The sequence below is a fragment of the Sesamum indicum genome, linkage group LG8 (genome assembly GCF_026168435.1).
Source record: "Sesamum indicum cultivar Baizhima isolate 11 linkage group LG8, ASM2616843v1, whole genome shotgun sequence".
NCBI lineage: Eukaryota > Viridiplantae > Streptophyta > Magnoliopsida > Lamiales > Pedaliaceae > Sesamum > Sesamum indicum.
The window spans coordinates 3,119,483-3,139,374 of NC_142664.1; the positions used below are offsets into that span (position 1 = coordinate 3,119,483).

Here is a 19,892-nt window from a genome sequence, read left to right on the forward strand (position 1 = left end):
AAATTTAATTAAATCGATTTAGATTATAATTTTTTTAGTACAAATGAATAGAATATCCTATTTCAACCACCGCAGTACGGGAAAGCGTGTGGGCTGAATTCCGCGCTTTCAATTACCTATTATTTCCTTTTTTTTTTTGTTTCCACATCAAGAAAGTCCAAGAATTTCGTCCTTTCTTATATATGCACCAGGGGAGAGAGAAAAATAAGTGTAAAAAATATGTACTATTTCTGCAACATCTGACCTCGGATTTCCCGGCTTCTGTTCCTCCAGAATCATCTAACTCCGTGGATTGGTAGTCTTGTTTTATCTTGTGATTGATTTTCTCTTCTCTTTTTATTTTTTGTGCAGGTTTCTGTTTCTTTTTTTCTCTTTTTCTAAAAAATTAGCTTTTTTGTTTGATTTCTGCGTTCGGATTATCTGGAGCTGTGTAATCTGTAATGGGTTTTCTCCATTTGAGGAATCAATTGAAAATTTTGGTGGGTTTTAATAATTCGTGTTGTTTTGATGTGTTTGGCGATCGTTCCTTGCTTGAATTTAAAGAAATTCAGGAGTTTATGACTGTTCATGACTGGCTATGTACTTTCTGAAATTTATTGTTTTGTTTTTGCTTTTTTTTCTTTTTGATTGATGATACATTGATGCCCTTACTGCAACTAAAAGACATGTTTTTTTGCCGTCAAACTCTTTTTGCAAGATGGTTATATGTTAGGGGCAGTTACCTCTACAATTGTAGTTATGTTTCTTGCAATTTTGCTGATGTTGTGAGTTTCTTTTCAATCTTGCAGGGGGAATTTTCATTGTTTCTGTTGTCTGAGTTGCAGGATATAACAAGGCATTTGGGGGTTTGCCTCTTGCGGAGAGGGGCTGCTGGTTCGCGAAGTCAGTTCAGCTTCTGCGAGCTTGAGAACCTCTCTGTTTATAGTTATGTTATCTAGTGGGCACGGGGTTTGATCTTTTGATGTTTCTGTGATTGCATTCATTCTGGTTTGGTGCAAGATACTGAGTGGGATAAAGGGGTTTGTGAGGGATTGACAGAGTTAATCATGGGTGCTGCTTGTTGCTGTTTGAGAGATGACTGGGAAGAGTTTGCTAATCCTAACAGCTCGATTTATAGGAACTGTATATGCATTCATTGCTTCATCCAGAACTTCGTACATGTGGTATGCTGTGATTTTCCTGCCTTTTGAATTTATTCGTAGTGGGATTTGTTTCGCTCTAAGTCTTTCCTGTGACAATTTTGCTCTGTAATTTGGGGTGGCATAGCTGCTCGTAGAAATATTGTTATATTTGATGTGTCTTTGAATTGGAAACTCTATTGTTTCTTGTGGTAGGTGAAGTTCTGTCAAATGTGATTAGTTGTCACTAACCGCTTTGATTGTTTAATGAATTGTTGTTAGACTAATAATGCTATCCTGCATTTTATATGTGAGTCAGTATTATGAAAGTTGCTTCTGTATCAAATGTCTAGACCCAATGATCTTCGGAGGCCCCTATGGAGAAACGGAAATAGGAGAGATGTATTATCATAATGCAGCATTGATCTTTCTCTGAATATTGATTTTCGTTTGAGTTACTTGACCTTGTGAATAGGCTTGATATCCCCTTTATACTGCAGGGAAAGTTCAAGTCAGGACTGTCTGATTCTGACTAACAGAATTATTTACTAAATTAGGCACTAAAAATCTACTATTCGTCACGGAACATATTATGTAAGATTAAATATTTGTAAACTGTAACGCCCATTTGGTTGTTGAAACTCTGATATTGCGTTGTGCAGTATGCATCACTGTTTCATAGAGGAGAAGAACGTGCCTTACCTTCGTCCACTCAAGGGACGGCATCGTTAAGTTCTACGGCATCACTTGATAACTCTTTAGCCGATATGTATCGTTCTCCTCCAAGACCTCTGCCTTATGATGCAGATCCAAGATATTTCCGATTGCAGCGTGATGGACTGGTCTCTAGACGGGAGAAAGGATCAAGCCATTCGCATGAGGAAACTGAACCACTAAGGACAGCTGAAGTTGAAGAAGAATCTGAATCTGTGAGCAGCAAGAACAAATGGAACAAGTTTACTTGCGAAGAAGAATCCAAAGAATTTAATTCAAGATCATCACTGAAGCTCTCAACAGCCAAACCAACAACAGGATTTGCTCATATTTATACTTCTTCAGAAGATGAAGATGTCTGCCCCACATGTCTTGAAGGTAGCAATAGCAACATTTCTTCCTGCCATTTCTTTTTAGCAATTGTTGCAACACTATGTTTAAATTTTAATGTGGCATTATCACTCAGGAGGAATACTGAAATACAATTTCACATCTGATAGAACTTTGAAGACACCACCTTTTGCTTCTCAGTTCTGATGCTTCGCTGTGATATTCCTAAGTTTTTCTGGTTAAATGTCACAATAACATTGTTCTTGCATATTTGACACCAAATTTCGCACCTCATTCTCTGTGTCCAAATGTGCAAGCCCAACTACTTGTTTTGATAGGCCATGCCAACATCGGCAAGCGAGCCAGTTGTGTTTTGAATCGGGAACTCCTCATGGTGCTAGAATTTTCTCTTCTCGTTGACTGAGTCCACTGATGATGCTACAAAATTGGCGCATAGATTGTGATATGAATGTCATAAGTTTTAGTTTTTCACACCTCTGACGTGTCTCTTTCATGCAGAATATACTGAAGAAAACCCCAAAATAGTTACAAAGTGTTCTCACCATTTCCATCTTGGTTGTATATACGAGTGGATGGAAAGAAGTGACAACTGCCCAGTTTGCGGCAAGGTACCATCTAATCCTTCAGATTATATCTTTGGCAGCTGCTATTTAGTATTGACATTATTCATTTGCATGATTATTTAGATATTGCCATTATATTTTCCGTATGTAACACAAAATTTTCAGTTGAAAATGATCTGCTTCTTGTTCTCGCACCTTGATTAAAATTCTGTTTGTCAACCTCTGTGTTGGAAAGTAGTCTGAGGTGGTCTCTTTGCAATCTGTTTCAAATGTTCACTTAATCTTCATCTTTCCCAGTTTATCGGTGATTGCTTAAGTACCACAAGATTAAGCTTATTGTTTCCGAATCTAAAGCTAGCATCAATGGTTTTTTGCCTTAATTTCATTTCATTGTCCTGTTAAAGCATGTAGATAACAAGAGTATACTTATAATCAGCAGACTAAGACAAAAATTTGAGTTCCTAATCAACATTCTGAATGCTTGGCTTGATTCCAGTGATCTATGTTCAGTCTGAGGAAAAAACTAAGTAACGAGAAACGATTTCATGTGCTCTGCTGTCATTTCTGAACGCTTTAACCTTTGACTAGTTGTATAAACCTCTGAATCTTCACCTTAAAAAGTGTAAGGAAACATTCAAAGCAGTCAGGACATTGCTTGTCCGTATCTAATATCTTTGCTTATTTGGATTTGTAGGTGATGGCATTCGATGAGACGGCTTGATGCATCCCCACCGGAGCTCTGGTCGTGGACGAAACCAACCACCAAAGCAGAGAATAACACAATCAGAATCAGAAAGTGTAAAGTCTGTATATAACGTTTGTTAAGAATGTTTGTCTTCTTTATATATATGTGCTCAACTGCTGCTGATATGATTCAGCACAACAATTCACCAGCACATTTATTTTTCTTCCAGGCACTTTCATGTCGTGTATTTTTCACATTTGACATTTTCATGTGAAGCGAACCGGAGTGTTCAACTGGGAAGATTGCCCCCGAGACCGTCGTACAGTCTCTGTAATCGTGGACTAAAGTTTCGTTTCTAAGTATGTGTTTTGACTCCCTAAATATTAAAAAAAAAAAAATGAAAATAATTCGAGAATACTATAGAAAAATTGTAAAATTAATGAAGCATGCAAGATAAATGTGGGAAAGAAAAAAGTTGGATTAAAATATACACATCAATGATCTGATCTTGCACTTGCTTCACCAAAATAATTAAATTTTTTGAGTATTATAGTTTTATAAATTGGTAAATTACAAAGACATATAAAATTTGTCCTGATTGTATTTATTTGATTAAAAATTAGATTTACCCCGCCATAAAATTTGTAAAACTTTATCATCTCAACTGAGAAGTGCTCAAATACAAAAATATTTTTGAATTTTCTGGCGAAAAAAGAAAGGTATATATTTTTGAGAAGACAAATATTTAGTAAAATTTCAAGAATTGATGCCAAACATAAATAATCAGAGCAAACAAATTCTCATCTCATTTCTCCTTTCTCTCGTGAGTTTACCCTTGTTCAAGCTGTCATAGGTTGTCGACCCTGAGTTTTCCTCTCTCTCATCAGTTTATTCTCATTCAAACTATCATTTGCCGTCGACCGTGATGTCATTTCTAGTTCGAACTGCTATTCTAGTGATATTCTTTTTAGTTCACTTTTGTCTCTTTCTCTTACTATAAGTTTAATCTTGCCAGACATTGCATCGAGAACATGACCGATTATCAACAAAAACCCTGTTGGCCGAAGATATAAGACATAATAAACCTCATATGGAATTAATATGACAGAAAAATATTTATAATGAGGACAAATCTCAGATCCAATTCAAATATCAAACATCGCAATCTGTATATATTGGTGCACTTTATCTGTTGACAAGAAATCTCAAACCACTCTCTTACAAAGTAATAAAAAGACTTCCATTGTTTTTTTGACAATAATAGTAGTAATGAGACTTGAGACAGTACAAGAGAGAGACAACATAATTTTTCTGGAAGAAACTCCCATCTCTTCGGCAGAGAAACTTAGTCATTTGCTAGCAGCTGCTTGGAAAGCTCTTAGGAAGACTTCAGGTGGTTGTCCTCCACTCAACTCGTACTTCCCATTTATCTGTTCATAGATATATGCTAATTTAACATTTATCCAAAGCATAGTATCTTACATTCAAAGTCGATCGCATTTGCTTACCACATAATGTGGGACTCCACTAATGAGCGATGAATATTTGTTGATCTCCTCAGTAACCTTTCAGGAAAAGAAAAACGAAGAACACACTCTTTTTATTACCGATGAAAGCAAAGAGAAAGACAAGGCGGGCAAAGAGGATCTACTCAGACGTATCAGAATACAATGAAGTTTAGAATGAAAAATGATCATAGGATTTAAATCCTGGACAGACAACAGGATTCGTTCTCAGACATCGGAATATCTTTTCTGAAACTATTTTACCTCCTTCAGCCCGTTGTTTGGATCTTCAAGAAACTCAGCTGCTCCTTCGACTCCAACTTTATTAGCAGCTTCCACCAGAAATTCCCTTGAAACACAAAGACATAATGGTAGTTTTAACCTTCAAGGATATGATACACTAACAGCTAGCCTGTTGTCTGAATTTACACAATGATTATCTCTGAAAATGCTCAGTATAAGATTGGTTCCTTGTAAAGCTAGAAGACGTGGTTTCTAGTGAATGCCATTGGAATTGGACAAGAAGTCTAGTTGCTCTTACTGACCTGTCACCTATGTACTTGCCCTGAGTGAAATAGCCGATGCCCAGCTCTTCGACGAGGTTATGCTGCTTGTCAAGGCCTTGCTTTCCGGCAAAGTAGATTAACCTGTGGCTGTCCAGAGTACTTCCCCTGCATATCAAGACAGAATTAGAGTATTTAGGAATAGAAGAGACCTCAAACTAAAGCTTAAACTTTGGTCTGAGAAAAGACATGAATGAGATTTAGTGGTTTTTGGCTGAAACTTACAACAAAGTCATAATTTGACAAATATAATTTCAAGAAACTTTAATGTAATTAACTTACGTAAGCCCGGCAGTGTCGTAATCCATTCCAAGCCCCTTAAAAACCTGCAAAATTGCAGTTATTATTGGAAAGTGGAGTCTGACTCAACTTATACTAAGCCATCTATTGCTGATGTAACTATAATTTCTCGAGATACACGTCATTGCCGAGGGTGGATATGTAATTTGTGAGAGGCAGTCTACTGTAATTATACCAAACAAGTAATGGAATTTCAGCAACCATGAACACACGAAGCATCCTCTGAACTCTGTAAAAGTTTATGTTTCTTGTATTTGATTTTTCCTTATTAATTCTTACGCAAGTTGCACAATCTACGTTACATTTTCCAAACATTTATGTTGAACTTGTAAGCCATCATGAACAATCACAAAAGAACAGGTAAAGACCAAGCGGCAAAAACAAACCTCTGCCATTCGAGCCTCGATTTGTACAGCTCGAGGCCCAAACTTTTCAAGGAGCACTTCCTTCTTAAGAACACCTTGCTTGGGAGCGGAAGGTAATAGCATAAAGGGATGCCATCTGATCTGCATTATTGTACTAACTCAGACCAATATGAATTGAAACTCGATAAATGTATATTAAGACAAAAGAAATACTATGTTTGAACCTCAAATGCATATTTATCATTGGACGATGCTATAGCTTTGTCCAGATTCTTCTTCCCAACAAAGCACCATGGGCATACAGTGTCAGAAGTGATATCAATTTGAATAAATTTCTTTCCATTGCTGCTACTCACAGACGCCATGGCGATGGATCTGAAACAGTCCCTAGAGGTAATCAAGAAACCTTACCTAGTACGGTAACAGCAAATTTTTCGAGCAACACGTTCAAAACACACAAATTAGACTTTACTAGCAGACAGTATCTAGAGCACCATGAGTTTTAGTCTTTGATCTCATTAATAATTGGAAGCCGAAAATAAATATATAAATCAATCTTTTTCAACAGATAAATTTGAGTGCATTCGACTCTGATCAGTATTCACAAATTCACCACCAACACAGAACTCATGCAGCAAGATTCCATCACACAAATTTCTTACAGGAAATAGTCCTCCGTCTTTACCAAACCAACTCACCCAACGTTGACATATTTATGTAAACACACACACACACACACTAGCTATTGTGCTTTTCAGACTCTGAGACAGAGACAAGACTACACCAGATTGCATTCTTTGTCTGAAATTTAAGCTACTAAAACATCAATTCTGAGATGGGTTCTGTCTCTTCCATTGATTAAGTAATAAAAACAAATAAAACATCTGCAATAAAGGGATCAAGAATAGATCGAGATCATACAACTCCCTCTGCCAACAGATTTCCGACAAAAGAATATCGAATTCATGTTCAGTTTAAGAGGAAAAAAACAAACCTGGAAATCCGAGGAATCTGGAAATTCTGAAGACAGTTCAAACGCATAAGAAGGTGTAGTCAATCACTGGTTTCCTTGTCTCTGCTTATGATCATATATATATATAATAACGGGCATATGCCGCCCTGATATTCCCATTGACTTTACTTCAATGACAAAAGACATTACACACCAAAACACGTTTTTGGTTTCCAGAATGTGATAGATGTTCACAACGACCAACCACCGTCCAGGGGCATTACGGTCTGCTTAAATGATACTTCCCATTTTTGTTTTTGTTTTTATTTGGAGTGACAAAAGTCAGAGGAACAGGAAGAAAAAGTCAGATGAGCGGGCAGTTATTGGCGGACAGGGGGCATCCAGCCCCATTTCTTTTTCCCCTCAAATTAAATTAATTATATTGTAAGCACATATACACTGTAAATATATTATATTTGTCGTATAATTAATTTAAATTCACCTAAATCAGTTTAAGCTAAAATTTTCTTATTCTTCCTCCCAAGATCGTCGGAGCTCCGACATCACAATTTTCCTTGAAAACTAACCTTATTTCCTCCGAAGCTTAAATGTAGAGTTTCCTTTGAACAGCAAACAACACAACATATCTCATCCCGTTTGCCAAATCTTAATATTTGGTTATTATGGTAATAAAGTATTGATTGTTGACTATAGAAACGAAGATTGACGAAAGATTTGGGAATCAAAATGGGAAATTTTCCGGGAAAGACAGCGACGCAGTGTGCATGTGTGCATCCTGATGACTGTTCAAATCATTGTATGTTTGATTATAGCCTCACGATTTATGGTTAGAAAAGAAAACTAATAAGAGAGAGATGATCTTAGTACTTGCGGATATGTAACCCACGATTTCGTTAGTAAAAAAGAAAAAGAAAGATCGCAATAGAGAAAGAGGTTTTAGAACCCATGAACTAGACAAGTACTAACATAATTAAGACAGAAGTCGACATACTTAGAATAGGAGTTATAAGCCTTGCAAGTCTGCCAATCTGGGGTGGATTCAGCATCATTAGTTCGAGAATAGGGATGCTAATCAGAAGGACAGAGACGGGGTGGATCTAAATTATCAAGTTCATGTGTATGCGAGATTTTATTTTGTGAACTTGGTCAGGAGTGAGTTTGCAAAATTGTGTTTGGTTTCATTTTTGCATTTTTGGCCCATTTTTGAGACGAGTCGAAACTGTTGGCACGTTTGGCCCACAATTATTAATAAGTATAAAAAAGTCATGAACAATGAATTTTATCTTCCAAACATATTTCATCCAAATATATATATAATTATAATTTCAGATAAAAGAAATATGATTTAACAATAAATAATAAATTTTGTCTCACAAGATGCAAAAACAAACATACAACACCTATTTTAAACCATCTTAAGTTATCTCCAATAATAAATCTAAATATACATATTATTTCTAACACATACTTATTGATCTTTATTTTTGTATCTCTATCTTCACGAAACATTCAAAAACAATATAAAAAAAACCTAACATGATGTTGGGTTTTGTCCAGAACTTTTCCTAGAACAATATCAAATGCTACTTATAAATATGTTTAAATTTGAAAATGTAGTTGACAGGTGTTCTCTTACATAAGTACTAACATTAATTCTTACATACTGATGAAATCTCTCTTCCCATTTCATGTCATCATTTCCATAAACAACAATTGCTAATACACTTTAGGCACCAACTTAGGTATACATAGTCACAAACAAAAGGTACAAAAATCAGACAATCACTTATGTTTTCTTTTTATACAGATAAATGCTGGGGGGGGAGGGGGATTTATTCAACTTAGTAGTAATAATTCAATCATACTAACTTAGGGTGGCCGGAATCTGGTCATGTTTCTTCTTATCGGCTCTATCGGCGGAGGAGCCACGGTGGAATATGGTCGTTGGAATCTCTAGGAGGAGCTCGGTTGCCATCCTCTTCAGCTCCGGTCGTCGGCTCTTGATCACCACTGCAAAATCCAAAATAATTCAACTGATTTCAAATGTCTAGTTTAGTTGGAAAATTACATTTTATTGCAATTCAAAAGAAAATGACATAATATAACTACTGGAAGAAATTATCTTAATTCTACCCCCTAAATTATGGTTAAATTACATAAACAATTCAGAATATTTGAACCATCAGATCGATCGATATATATTATCTTTTGTTGTTGAAATTTTCGTATTACACGAACTGCTAGTTTTATTAATACTTTCACTATACTGATACACGTCAACATAATGGAAATATTATAGTTCATGTGGATGATCATATATAATTTATTCAAACAGCGAGAGTAGTATCTGCAATTTTGACGATAATTAAGAGCTAACGATATAATTATCCCTAACTATTACAGCATACGTCGATAATAGGGTTACAAAGTATTCAAACCGCAGATTGATAATACCATCAAGTAGTCAAAAAACAATGGCAGAAAGGCTCATCTCAATGAAAAAACTGGGTTGACAAACAGCATCATGCACAGATCCAAATCAAAGGGATTTGAAACAACCATGCGCATAGTAGTCACCTCATCAACATATGATAAATTAAGAGGGTGCATGATTGTCTAAATTTATTTAAGAGTTAATTTCAGTTTGTCATTCGAATTATTATCATTTTTACATTTTGGTATTTAAATTTTTTTTTTTAATCAACTTACCATCTCGATTTCACGAAATTTTGCACTTTGTCATTTGTAACTATTCTTTCACCAAGTTTTTTGTCAAAAAAACATTACATGCAATGCACATGTGATATTAAAGGATTGTGTGATGAGATATTTTTCACATATACATAGCACGCGATATTTTTTCAACAGAAAAATCATAAAAAAATGATCATATATAGTAAACTGCAAATTTCGCAAGATACAAAAAAAAGTTTAGATGCCAAATTGTAAAAACGGGCATATACACAAATCCAATCCATCTTTGACAATGTGAGAGAAAGAAGTACCATATAGTTAGGGAAGATGTCCCATGGAGAAGTTGTGGAGGAAGTGAGAATGTGAATGAAGTTGGAGGTAATAAGGCCTCTTGCTCTTGTTCTTGTTCTTGCTCTTGCTCTTTCTCCTTTTCCTTTACCTGTTCCCAATTTACATATATATATATATATATAACTGTTTAAACTGAAATCACACATTCTCACACAAACTAAACATAAATGTTACCAATGAGAATTATGAATATATATGAAACAAACACTATTAAATATTTCATCACCTTCTTTGCTAGTAAGTTGTTTTGCTCCTGCAGCAATCTCCCCTGCCACGGATGCCAGACGACGTGCATAATGAAATTTCCGTGCATTATGTTTTCAAAAATATTATAGTGACAAAATATATACTAAGAAAATATTGTCTATATTAGTTTTTGTCTTTATAAATTCAGTTGCTTTTTTTATTTTTTTGCTTATTCTACCTTCATGATATATGTCATTGTAAAAGAGAATTAAATTACAAGTTAAAACAGTGACTATTAAAAAATATTTTTTTTAAGAATAAATCCAGTTCAATAATATTAGTAATTTTTATACAAATTTTTGTTCATAAAAGATAGAGTACTTAAATTTACTTTTCATCCCTAAAGTATGTTTATAGTCGCAATTATAATTTTTAGGATGAATATGTCTTTATCATTCACACTCATAAAATATGTTTATTACAATTATTTTCGAGAAAACTTATTTGAATTGTTATAAATTTTTATTAAAAATAAATATTATTTCAAATTTTATGATTCATATAATTAGTATAGAAATCTTACAAACTTTATAAACTTATGATCCTCAAATTTTTTATATAACTATTAAAAGAAGCACATAATTTGTGCTTTATTTTGTTATATGTATTGAACTTTTTTCTAATAACAAATATTATCAGAATACAATTTTAAAATATTATATTGAACATATATTACAAAAAATGCAAATCTAGATATAATTAATCATTAATATTGTGAGTATTGATATGATGGCTTAAAGGCATTTTTTGTCCTGTAATTTAGGTTATTTGGCGCTTCTATTTTCTAACTTTTTAGAGTAGTATTTTTGTCCTATATCTTTTTAATTTTAATTATTTTGGTCCTTGTTTCTCCAAAGTTCTCCGTTCTCACAACAAAACAATGCACGTCTCTTAGTTGATATTTTAAAATTGGGAGTTTCCTTTTAATTGGTTATTTCTGCCAATATTATTCATTATGTTTGGTTTTGTTTTTAACTTGTTTTTGGGTATTTTGTGGAGATAGAGAGAGAAAAACAAAGATAAATAAAAATAAGTTAGAGATAGTGTGTATGTTTGGATTTGTTTTTGGAGATAATATAAAATAAGTATGTTATGTTTGATGTTGGGTAGTGGGGAGACAAAAAATACTGTTCATTGTCAAATCATGTCTCTTTTATATATATATATATGTATAAAAATATATATAATTTATTTAGTTTTGAGTGGATTAAAATAAATATTATTTTCTAATTATATATGTATGGAAATGAAAAAAAATAATTTATGTAAAATACACTTTTAAAAATAATTAAATGCACTCTAATAATGGATTAACAATATTTTTTGTTAGTTGTTCTATTCGAGGTGATAAATTTAAATACATTATTCAAATAATGTAATATATGAATTAACCGCGTAGAATAATTATATTATTTTATATTTTTTAAAATTTTTAATTATTCCAATAATGTAGAAAATATTACGTATAAAATATTAAGTGGTTAAAAGAAAATATATTTGTATTTTTAAAAATCAAATACTTAGAAACAAGATAAAATACTTAGAAACAAGACAAAAACATGGCAAAATAAGCAATGGCAAACATTGCTTCTGTTTCAGAGATGGCCCAAAACTGAAACCAAACATAAGGATTGTTTTTTGACTTGCTACAGTAGCATTTTGATCATTCATCTTTTTAATTTTTGAATTTTAATTCTTTTTTTGTCGGAGTTCATCCTTTTCGATGGTGGAGATGAACTCCGTTGAGGAAAAGGACTTAAGTCACAAAAATTAAAAAGATGCAATACCAAAATACTAGCTTAGTAAGTTAAAGAACAAAAATACCAAATAATCTAAGTTACGAGACCAATAGCTCATTTAGTCCTAATATCATCCATATATTTTAAATATTTAACATGCAAATGAATAGAAAATATATAATTGAATATAGCATAATATTTTATTTTTATAAAGTTATAGGTTTATTGAGCTTGTAAATATTATTCTATTATATAATTTACAAAAATTATAAATTTTCAACATTATTTTTTAAATAAAAATTTGAGTAAAATTTCAAAAAACAAAATTTATTTTTGAGGAAGATTTTGTGATAAAACATACTTGAGGCCGTGAAATGAAAAACCCAAGGGAGTAAGTGAGAAAGATTTTTTTTTTTTTATTCTATCAATGTCAAATTATTTTGTTATAGGACCTTTTTGTTACCTTTCATACTTTTAAAATCCTTATTATTGAACTTCATTTATTGTGATTTTTTGTAAATTAATTTGGGATTTTTAAATGATAATTAAATTCAAACATCATAAGTTGACAATGAAAATAACAATGATAAATTAATATTTCTGTCAAAATTAATCTCTAAGAAGTGTGAAAGAAAGTTCCTACAGACTTCCACTAGAGCAAATTTACAAATTGCCACAAATCAATATTCTAATTTTCTTAAGATTTATGTGATATTAATGCCCTCCAACTTTATAAAGATACTAATTGAAAATTTACAAAATGACTGTTCACTGTTATTTAGTTTATATAATCTTTTAATAGTTGTATATATATAAAATAAACTAAAGTTATACATATAGTATTGATTGTTTAGTATTTTATAGGTCATTGATTGATTTTTAAATATTAAATATATTTTGGCATAATAATAACTCTCCCTAGTTGATCATCATTTATTAATATTAGTTTTAATAAATCTAATGAGTGCATAATTAAATTAATAACTTTTTCTTCACAACAGGACATACATTTGTAGATTTTCTAACTTTTTATGCATTAATTGCATAAATAACGCGTGAAGAAAAAAAATTGTTGCTTGACATTACTGTTTAATATTTCATACACGAAACAAATTTAAAAGCTTATATATAATCCTCTCAAGTTTGGTTATTCTTTTGATTACAATTATGTTTTATCATGTTTGGTAATATAGAAATTCTAGGATTTCACTAATTTAAGGTAACAAGGAATAACTAAGTGCATGCAGGGGTCTTACCTTTTTCTGAAGCACAGAAATGGACTCCTGCATAAGTTGGTTCTGCATGTTGCATGTTTGAGTTAAACAGACAATTAAATGGATTTTAGTATATTATTAAATCTGTTATATATATATATATATATATGCTGTACTAATTTAAGCAATATTATTGAAATTCCTGTTGTAATAATTGGAGGAGCTTAATTAATTTTAACTACACGTACCTTCCTTGTCCGAATTCGTTTCAAAGCACTGTCAAGCTGTTGCTGCAGACTCTGGAGCTCTCTCAAGCTGAGAGGGTCTAGATCTTCTCCCTCATAGTTCCTACAATTATTTCGGGGAACATTAATTAATTTTTAAGACATATTTTACTTTCCAGAACAAGACATTCCAAGTACAATCAGGATAATAATAGAGCATCGAAGACATAATAATATTATGTCATATATACGGAATTTCAAGAACTTGATGCACTAAATTGTTGATGAAAAAACAAAAAACTGCAAATGAAGAAGTTTCAATTTCAAGTATGGAACTAGTAGTACGCACGTACCTCATGTTTCTTTGTAAAACTTCTAACCGAGCCATCAGTTTTGGGTGCTCAATACACAAATTATTTTCCTACATATTCAATTAACCAAATAAATGTGACAATCAAGATATATAGATATATTTATATGAACACAGATCTAACAATATAGAGACAGAACATCACATAATTAAGCTTCGATATAGTAAATTGCTGTCCAAATTCCTAATCAGAAGGCAATAACAAAAGAAATAATAAGTTTTTTGCTATTTTAATTAGATGAAGAAAACATATTTAAAATTTTAACAAGTATATTGGTATAAGTAATACATTGAGCACTAGATTTAAGATATTGTATATATTTATATATATGTGAGTATTTCATATTCTGTTAATAATATATACTCCCTAAAACTTAGCCTAAGAACATGTCATATGAACACATTTCAGAATATAAGATCTTGTTAAAATTACAAAGGAAGGGTTGATACCGAATATTTCTTTTAGAACAATAAGAATTGCAAATGCACAAGAACTTGGATCATGCATTAATTTCTCGACAAGATTAATTTTTTGGTCCCATGGGTACGGGAATTTGAAAAGATAGTGCCACGAATTATGAAATTTTATTTTGGATACCAACTTAAAAAAGAACATTCATAACGTTAGTTCCAAGACTAAATTTTCGTTAATTTTTTACAGCAACTGGCTTGTATTTCACATGTTACTGGTAAAATTGCAATTTTACTCCCATTTAGTTGAGGGTATCTTCATATGTAGTTCCAAACTTTATGGACTTAACATATTCATTCCACAAAATTCAAAAGAGTATATATTTTTGGCTTTCAATTATGTTAAAAAGTAACCAAAGATATATGTATATATAAATAAATGCATTACATGATATAAATGTATATTAATTATTAATGAAATCATGACTACTATATATATTAATTGTTGATTATAAGTTATATAAATTAATAATTAGAAGTTAATTGAATAAAATCAAAATCTTCAATGATTTTCTGTTCTCGGACCAAAAAACCCAAAATGGAACTATTTTTCAGAATTATAAACTCTATCGAGGTATTTCATTTTTATTTTTTTTTTCAGTTTTTGCTTTGCAAAGCTTTTGCCCTAGTTTTGCCAAAAAAATAAAGAGCAAAATTACATCAAGTGTTTCATATGTATGCATATTTTTCCTATATTGTTGTGAACTAACAGAGATGTGCCACGCATATTCTTCTTTCGTACTCTTTTGATGAAATATTTTATAGAGTACAAAAAATACGTAACTTTTCAAATGTTGGGACGAAAAGGGTGTTTGGCGAAGTTTAATTATAAGCTTCTCAAAACATCACCTTTATAAGATGTTTGAAGCTTACAAGCTCAAAAAAAGTATTTCACAATTTTTCTTTTTTAAAAACTTATAAGATCTCAAAATTAAGATGTTTGAGATCTTATAAGTTTTTTAAAAAAAAGTTAATTTCTCTAACTTTTTTCAAAACATCTTATAAACTCTATAAGATTAATATGTCATTAGAGAATAATATCCTTATTCACACACAAACAGTACATAGTCTCTCTCACACTCACTCTCTCTCTCTCTCTCTTTAGGATATTAAAGAATTTTATTGCTTTTTTTTTGCATTTGAAAAAAAAAATACTTAATTATATAAATTATTATAGTTAACATAAAAAAATTGCTATTGACATTATATTTTTGAAAAAATATAAATTCAAAGTACTATAAATTATACTACTAGAAATAGTTCTTGATAAAGAAAATATCAATGATATATCTAGGTTAATATTTGACTAGCAAAAATTTAGGTAATAATTTTTTTTTAATTTTTGTAAAAAAAAATTATGTATGAAATTCTTATTTAGAGTTAAACTAATGTGAACTATGAACGAAAGTATTTTAAAAATATTTAAATATAACATATGTCAATAAAATAACAACTTATTTATAATTCTAATGGTATCATGTCATTTTTAATTATTTTACTAATAAAAGACCTTACTATGCCTAACGCCCTAAGATTTATAAGATATTTTCACATCTTATAAGCTTTAACATCTTATTTTATCCAAACAATTTAAGAGCTTACTTTTGAAATAAGATCAAATATCTTAGAAGCTGTTAAAATATCTTACAAGATGTTTTAGGAGCTTATAAAATATCTTAAAAAATATTAGCCAAACATCCTCTAAATATGTTGAGTCTAAAATTTTGGAACTAGCTATACCATACAGATCCCTTAACAAAAGACTAAAAGTATAGTTTTTGTCCAATTAAATTAATGATCATGTGTTAAATTTTCACAGTATGCATATGTAGTTAAGAATGAATATGAAATTGGAGAAAAGATTGGTCCAGTTTATCTTATCAAATTGAACTGTTCCATTGCAAATATTTCATATACTATTTACTTATAATATATACGAAAAGTAAGAATTGTTTAGAAGAAAATGCTATACATATGTTATTTTAAATAGACTAGATCGATATTATTGTTGTAAAATTACTGTATGGTTTTTAAATGTAAAGCAAAAAAATAAATAGTTAGATGGTCCAATTGCATCTGATAAATTTATTTCTTTTATGATGAATTCATGCTTATTTATTGTATTAGATATATATAATGCATAATGATGAAATTAATAGTCACTAACACATGTACATGTCTTGCTAATATATAGTTCCAATTAGATATTTGTGAAAAGATAAATTATATACATGAGAACATAAATTAAGATATATAGAACTATATCAAGAAATGAAGTGTTTGCGCCATACCTTGGGTTGGGAATTCGTTGTAAGATTTTTCTCTGCATATGAATGTCTTTCATATTTTTCGATAATTCTTTCCATGCTAAAACATAAACCGCAAATTATTTAGCAAACAATAACATAAATAAGTTATGTATATAATGCAAGAATAAATAAGTATATGTTATTTCGATTATGATTGTTCTAGTTTGTAAGTTATTGGCTAAATAACACCTATAGAATCATGTAATCAATGGGCGAGTACAAGGAGAAAAGCACTCATACAGTGTCAATATTTCTACACCTCACATATTAATACGTAGTATGTATACACGATGAATATCCATAATCCACGAGAACTATGTATATTAGTAGTGTGATCCTCAGTTATATTTCCAAATATGTGACATGTTGGAGGTTGTTGACAAGAAAAAAATATATAATTAATTTCAAGAGTAAATTACAAGAGGCTCCTTTGCGATTTGCAACGAGGTTGAAAAATTCAAATACTCTCCTGAAATTATAAATATTCTAATAAGTTAGATTATTTATAATTTTAGGAGGGTATTTGGGTATTTATAATTATGACAAAATCTCGTAGGAGTACATTGTAATTTGCCCCTAATTTTATTTCAAGGAAAAAGCAAACTAGCGTAATGGACTTACATAACTTTCCAATTATGATATCAAAAATCTTGTTTTAGCTCAAGATGATGGACTACCAATTCCTTCATGATTATGCATTTACATGAGCTTTGAGTTGGCTAAATCTAGAAAGCAAGAAAATCCCTTACGATGGAAGTGGATCTCAATCACAATATTGACTTGAGGATTCATTACTGATCATATATAACTAATGGGATGGAACTCTTAAGTTAACTATGATTCTTATGGTTCACTGATCTAGACAATCTTAATTCGCGTGCTCTAGTTATATGACAAATAAAATACAGTTGTCATGTAATTAATGTACAGTTTAAAAATAATAATCAATTATATGACAAGTGTTGTAATTCTTATCATGTTATTGATTGAACTTGACGAAACCTAATACACACAAGATTTTTGTGTATACTAAGCGCATTACTCTCGATCGAGCAAGGTATATAGTTATTTCAGTACAACAGAAGCACTACACTACATGAATGTATGTGACTGTGAGCCGGCTACATGCGGATATATGCTGAGGGAAGAACAAGGGTCTAGGGACAGGTAATAAGGTTGGTGTTCTTCTGGGCTCCCATGATTGGACCAGGTAAACTACAGGTGTTCTTGTAGGCTCCCAGGAACGGACCAGGTAACTAGGTGTTCTTTCCGACAGGGGGGTTCATTCAATTGTCACACCCAACATCTTTAGGATTCATACAAATAACATAAAATATCTGACATTCTGCTGATCAAATGGCACCATCCTTTGCTATATATAATGCAGTTTCTTGATCTTTAATTATTTCAAACTGATATGTATCTAATTATATGGAATTATGTGTATGAATTATAATCTGCAGTAAAGTATATGTAATAACGGAGATCATGAAGAGAAGATGTGAAGAGAAATTATAAAAGAAAAAGGTTGAAACTGATCAAATTGTTCTTACAAATTATAAGAGACATCAAATTTTAGCAAGTGATTGATATATATAGATATAGATATATATATTAAGAGCGAGATACATGTACCTCGGGAGTTGGAGGAAAGAAAGTATACTGACTTCTCAGGCATAAAATCAAGCTTCCCAAATCAAACAATGACGCACAAACACAAAAGGGGTAGTGATCAAACTAAATCTTATAAAACTAAAATGAAATATACACATGTAGAATTAACATCATCATCAAAATGTACGTATAGATGTAATTATGTGTTTTCATGAAAGAAAAAAGAAAAAAAGAAAGGCCCTAAAAAAAGTTTCCACTTTGATGAAACGCTGAGAAAGGCTTTACAAAAGTGAAAGAAGAACAACTCACTCCAGCAACAAATAACATTAACAACCAAGATTCTTACATTGATTTCTTTTCCTTGATCATAAATATATATATATATGAAAACATATATATAATTCTTGAAAAATGAAGGGTTTGAAGATAATAAAGGTCTTTTCTTGAAAATGAAGGGTTTGAAGATAGTAAAAGTCTTTTCTTGAAAATGAAGGGATTAATGAATTAACAAGGGAAGGTACCTGGTATCAGTAGAGTACTCAAAGAGCTTTCCTTTGGCAGAAAAAACAATCAAAGCAACCTCAGCATCGCACAAGACAGAGATCTCATTGGCCTTTTTGAGCAGCCCTGACCTCCTCTTGGAGAAGGTCACTTGCCTGTTAATCTTGTTCTCGATCCGCTTCAACTCAACCTTCCCTCTCCCCATATCTGATATTTGTTATGCTACTCAATATATCAAGATTAATATGTACAACCAACAACAACGACAGCAGCTGCTCACATAAACCCTAAATTCTTGCTTCTCATTTACTGCACATCACACAAACACCCTATCCATCAAATATTGACACAAGGAAGAAGATTGTTTAATCTGCTGGGTTTTTATATATCATATAGAAAGAAAGAATTGTTCAAAGAAAAATAATCAGTCTGTTGTTCCTTAAAGCAAAGGCTCTTCCTTTCCTTCTGGTTGTGTGTGTGTGTGTGTGTCTGGATATATCAATAAATTATATTCACTCACACACAGGACAGATACATACATAATTATACAGTAACATCGTGGGTGGGATGGGGTGGGTGTGTTGTCGATTGGGGAATGGGCGAGTGGCGTAGTCGCGAGACTGTTGGGGTTTGAGCCAAAACAATTCGTACAACGTAATACAAACAAAGTAGGGCCATCATTAAACCCCTATCTATTCCATCCATCACTACTTTATATTGGTGTCTGTAATCGAGTGGCAACGCCGCTTCCTACTTCCTTCCAAAAATTCCAATTTCAGTCCCTTCACTTAACCCTAATCTTATCTTCATCCTATTAATTTTTGGGATAATTCGCCTCTTCTCATCTGAAATTTGATGTAATTATAACACACTTAAGGTTTGTTTTCGTCTAACAATTAAGTCTATTCATTAGTCAAAATTTATCGAATTTGCTGATATTAATAAAAAAATGGTAAAAATCTATATTTACATCCGATTGACTTGTTATTGATTTATTGTAGGTCAAATAATTTTTTATGATC

The 19,892-nt window shown here is 31.6% G+C and overlaps 3 protein-coding genes across 6 annotated transcripts; 1 reads left to right on the plus strand and 2 right to left on the minus strand.

The window, feature by feature from the left end:
• Positions 1-139: 139 nt before the first annotated feature.
• LOC105167519 (E3 ubiquitin-protein ligase At3g02290) lies at positions 140-3,731 on the plus strand. 2 transcript variants are annotated; one of them, XM_011087286.3, is made up of 5 exons: positions 140-295; positions 789-1,163; positions 1,781-2,210; positions 2,682-2,791; positions 3,441-3,731. In XM_011087286.3, exons 2-5 carry the CDS (start codon positions 1,047-1,049, stop codon positions 3,465-3,467), a joined length of 684 nt encoding a protein of 227 aa, XP_011085588.1. In that variant the 5' UTR covers positions 140-295; positions 789-1,046; the 3' UTR covers positions 3,468-3,731. The 2 variants fall into 2 exon arrangements, with proteins under 2 accessions (XP_011085588.1, XP_088739917.1); XM_088883791.1 differs by lacking the exon at positions 140-295 and adding an exon at positions 316-479.
• An 802-nt stretch (positions 3,732-4,533) lies between these two features.
• LOC105167521 (Thioredoxin superfamily protein) lies at positions 4,534-7,318 on the minus strand. Of its 3 annotated transcripts, none has more exons than XM_011087288.3 (8): positions 7,159-7,318; positions 6,389-6,539; positions 6,186-6,305; positions 5,782-5,825; positions 5,482-5,607; positions 5,201-5,285; positions 4,940-4,996; positions 4,534-4,861 (listed from the first exon to the last, which is right to left on the minus strand). In XM_011087288.3, the coding sequence occupies exons 1-8, from the start codon at positions 7,203-7,205 to the stop codon at positions 4,781-4,783; spliced, it is 711 nt and encodes a 236-aa protein (XP_011085590.2). In that variant the 5' UTR covers positions 7,206-7,318; the 3' UTR covers positions 4,534-4,780. The 3 variants fall into 3 exon arrangements, with proteins under 3 accessions (XP_011085590.2, XP_088739916.1, XP_088739915.1); XM_088883790.1 differs by having other exon boundaries at positions 6,389-6,575; positions 7,159-7,280; XM_088883789.1 differs by having other exon boundaries at positions 6,389-6,551; positions 7,159-7,279.
• A 1,472-nt stretch (positions 7,319-8,790) lies between these two features.
• On the minus strand, positions 8,791-19,384 carry LOC105167522 (agamous-like MADS-box protein FUL-L). The gene is made up of 8 exons (XM_011087289.3): positions 18,891-19,384; positions 16,738-16,813; positions 13,959-14,026; positions 13,630-13,729; positions 13,424-13,465; positions 10,409-10,450; positions 10,143-10,270; positions 8,791-9,147 (listed from the first exon to the last, which is right to left on the minus strand). The coding sequence occupies exons 1-8, from the start codon at positions 19,073-19,075 to the stop codon at positions 9,048-9,050; spliced, it is 741 nt and encodes a 246-aa protein (XP_011085591.2). The 5' UTR covers positions 19,076-19,384; the 3' UTR covers positions 8,791-9,047.
• Positions 19,385-19,892: the final 508 nt, after the last annotated feature.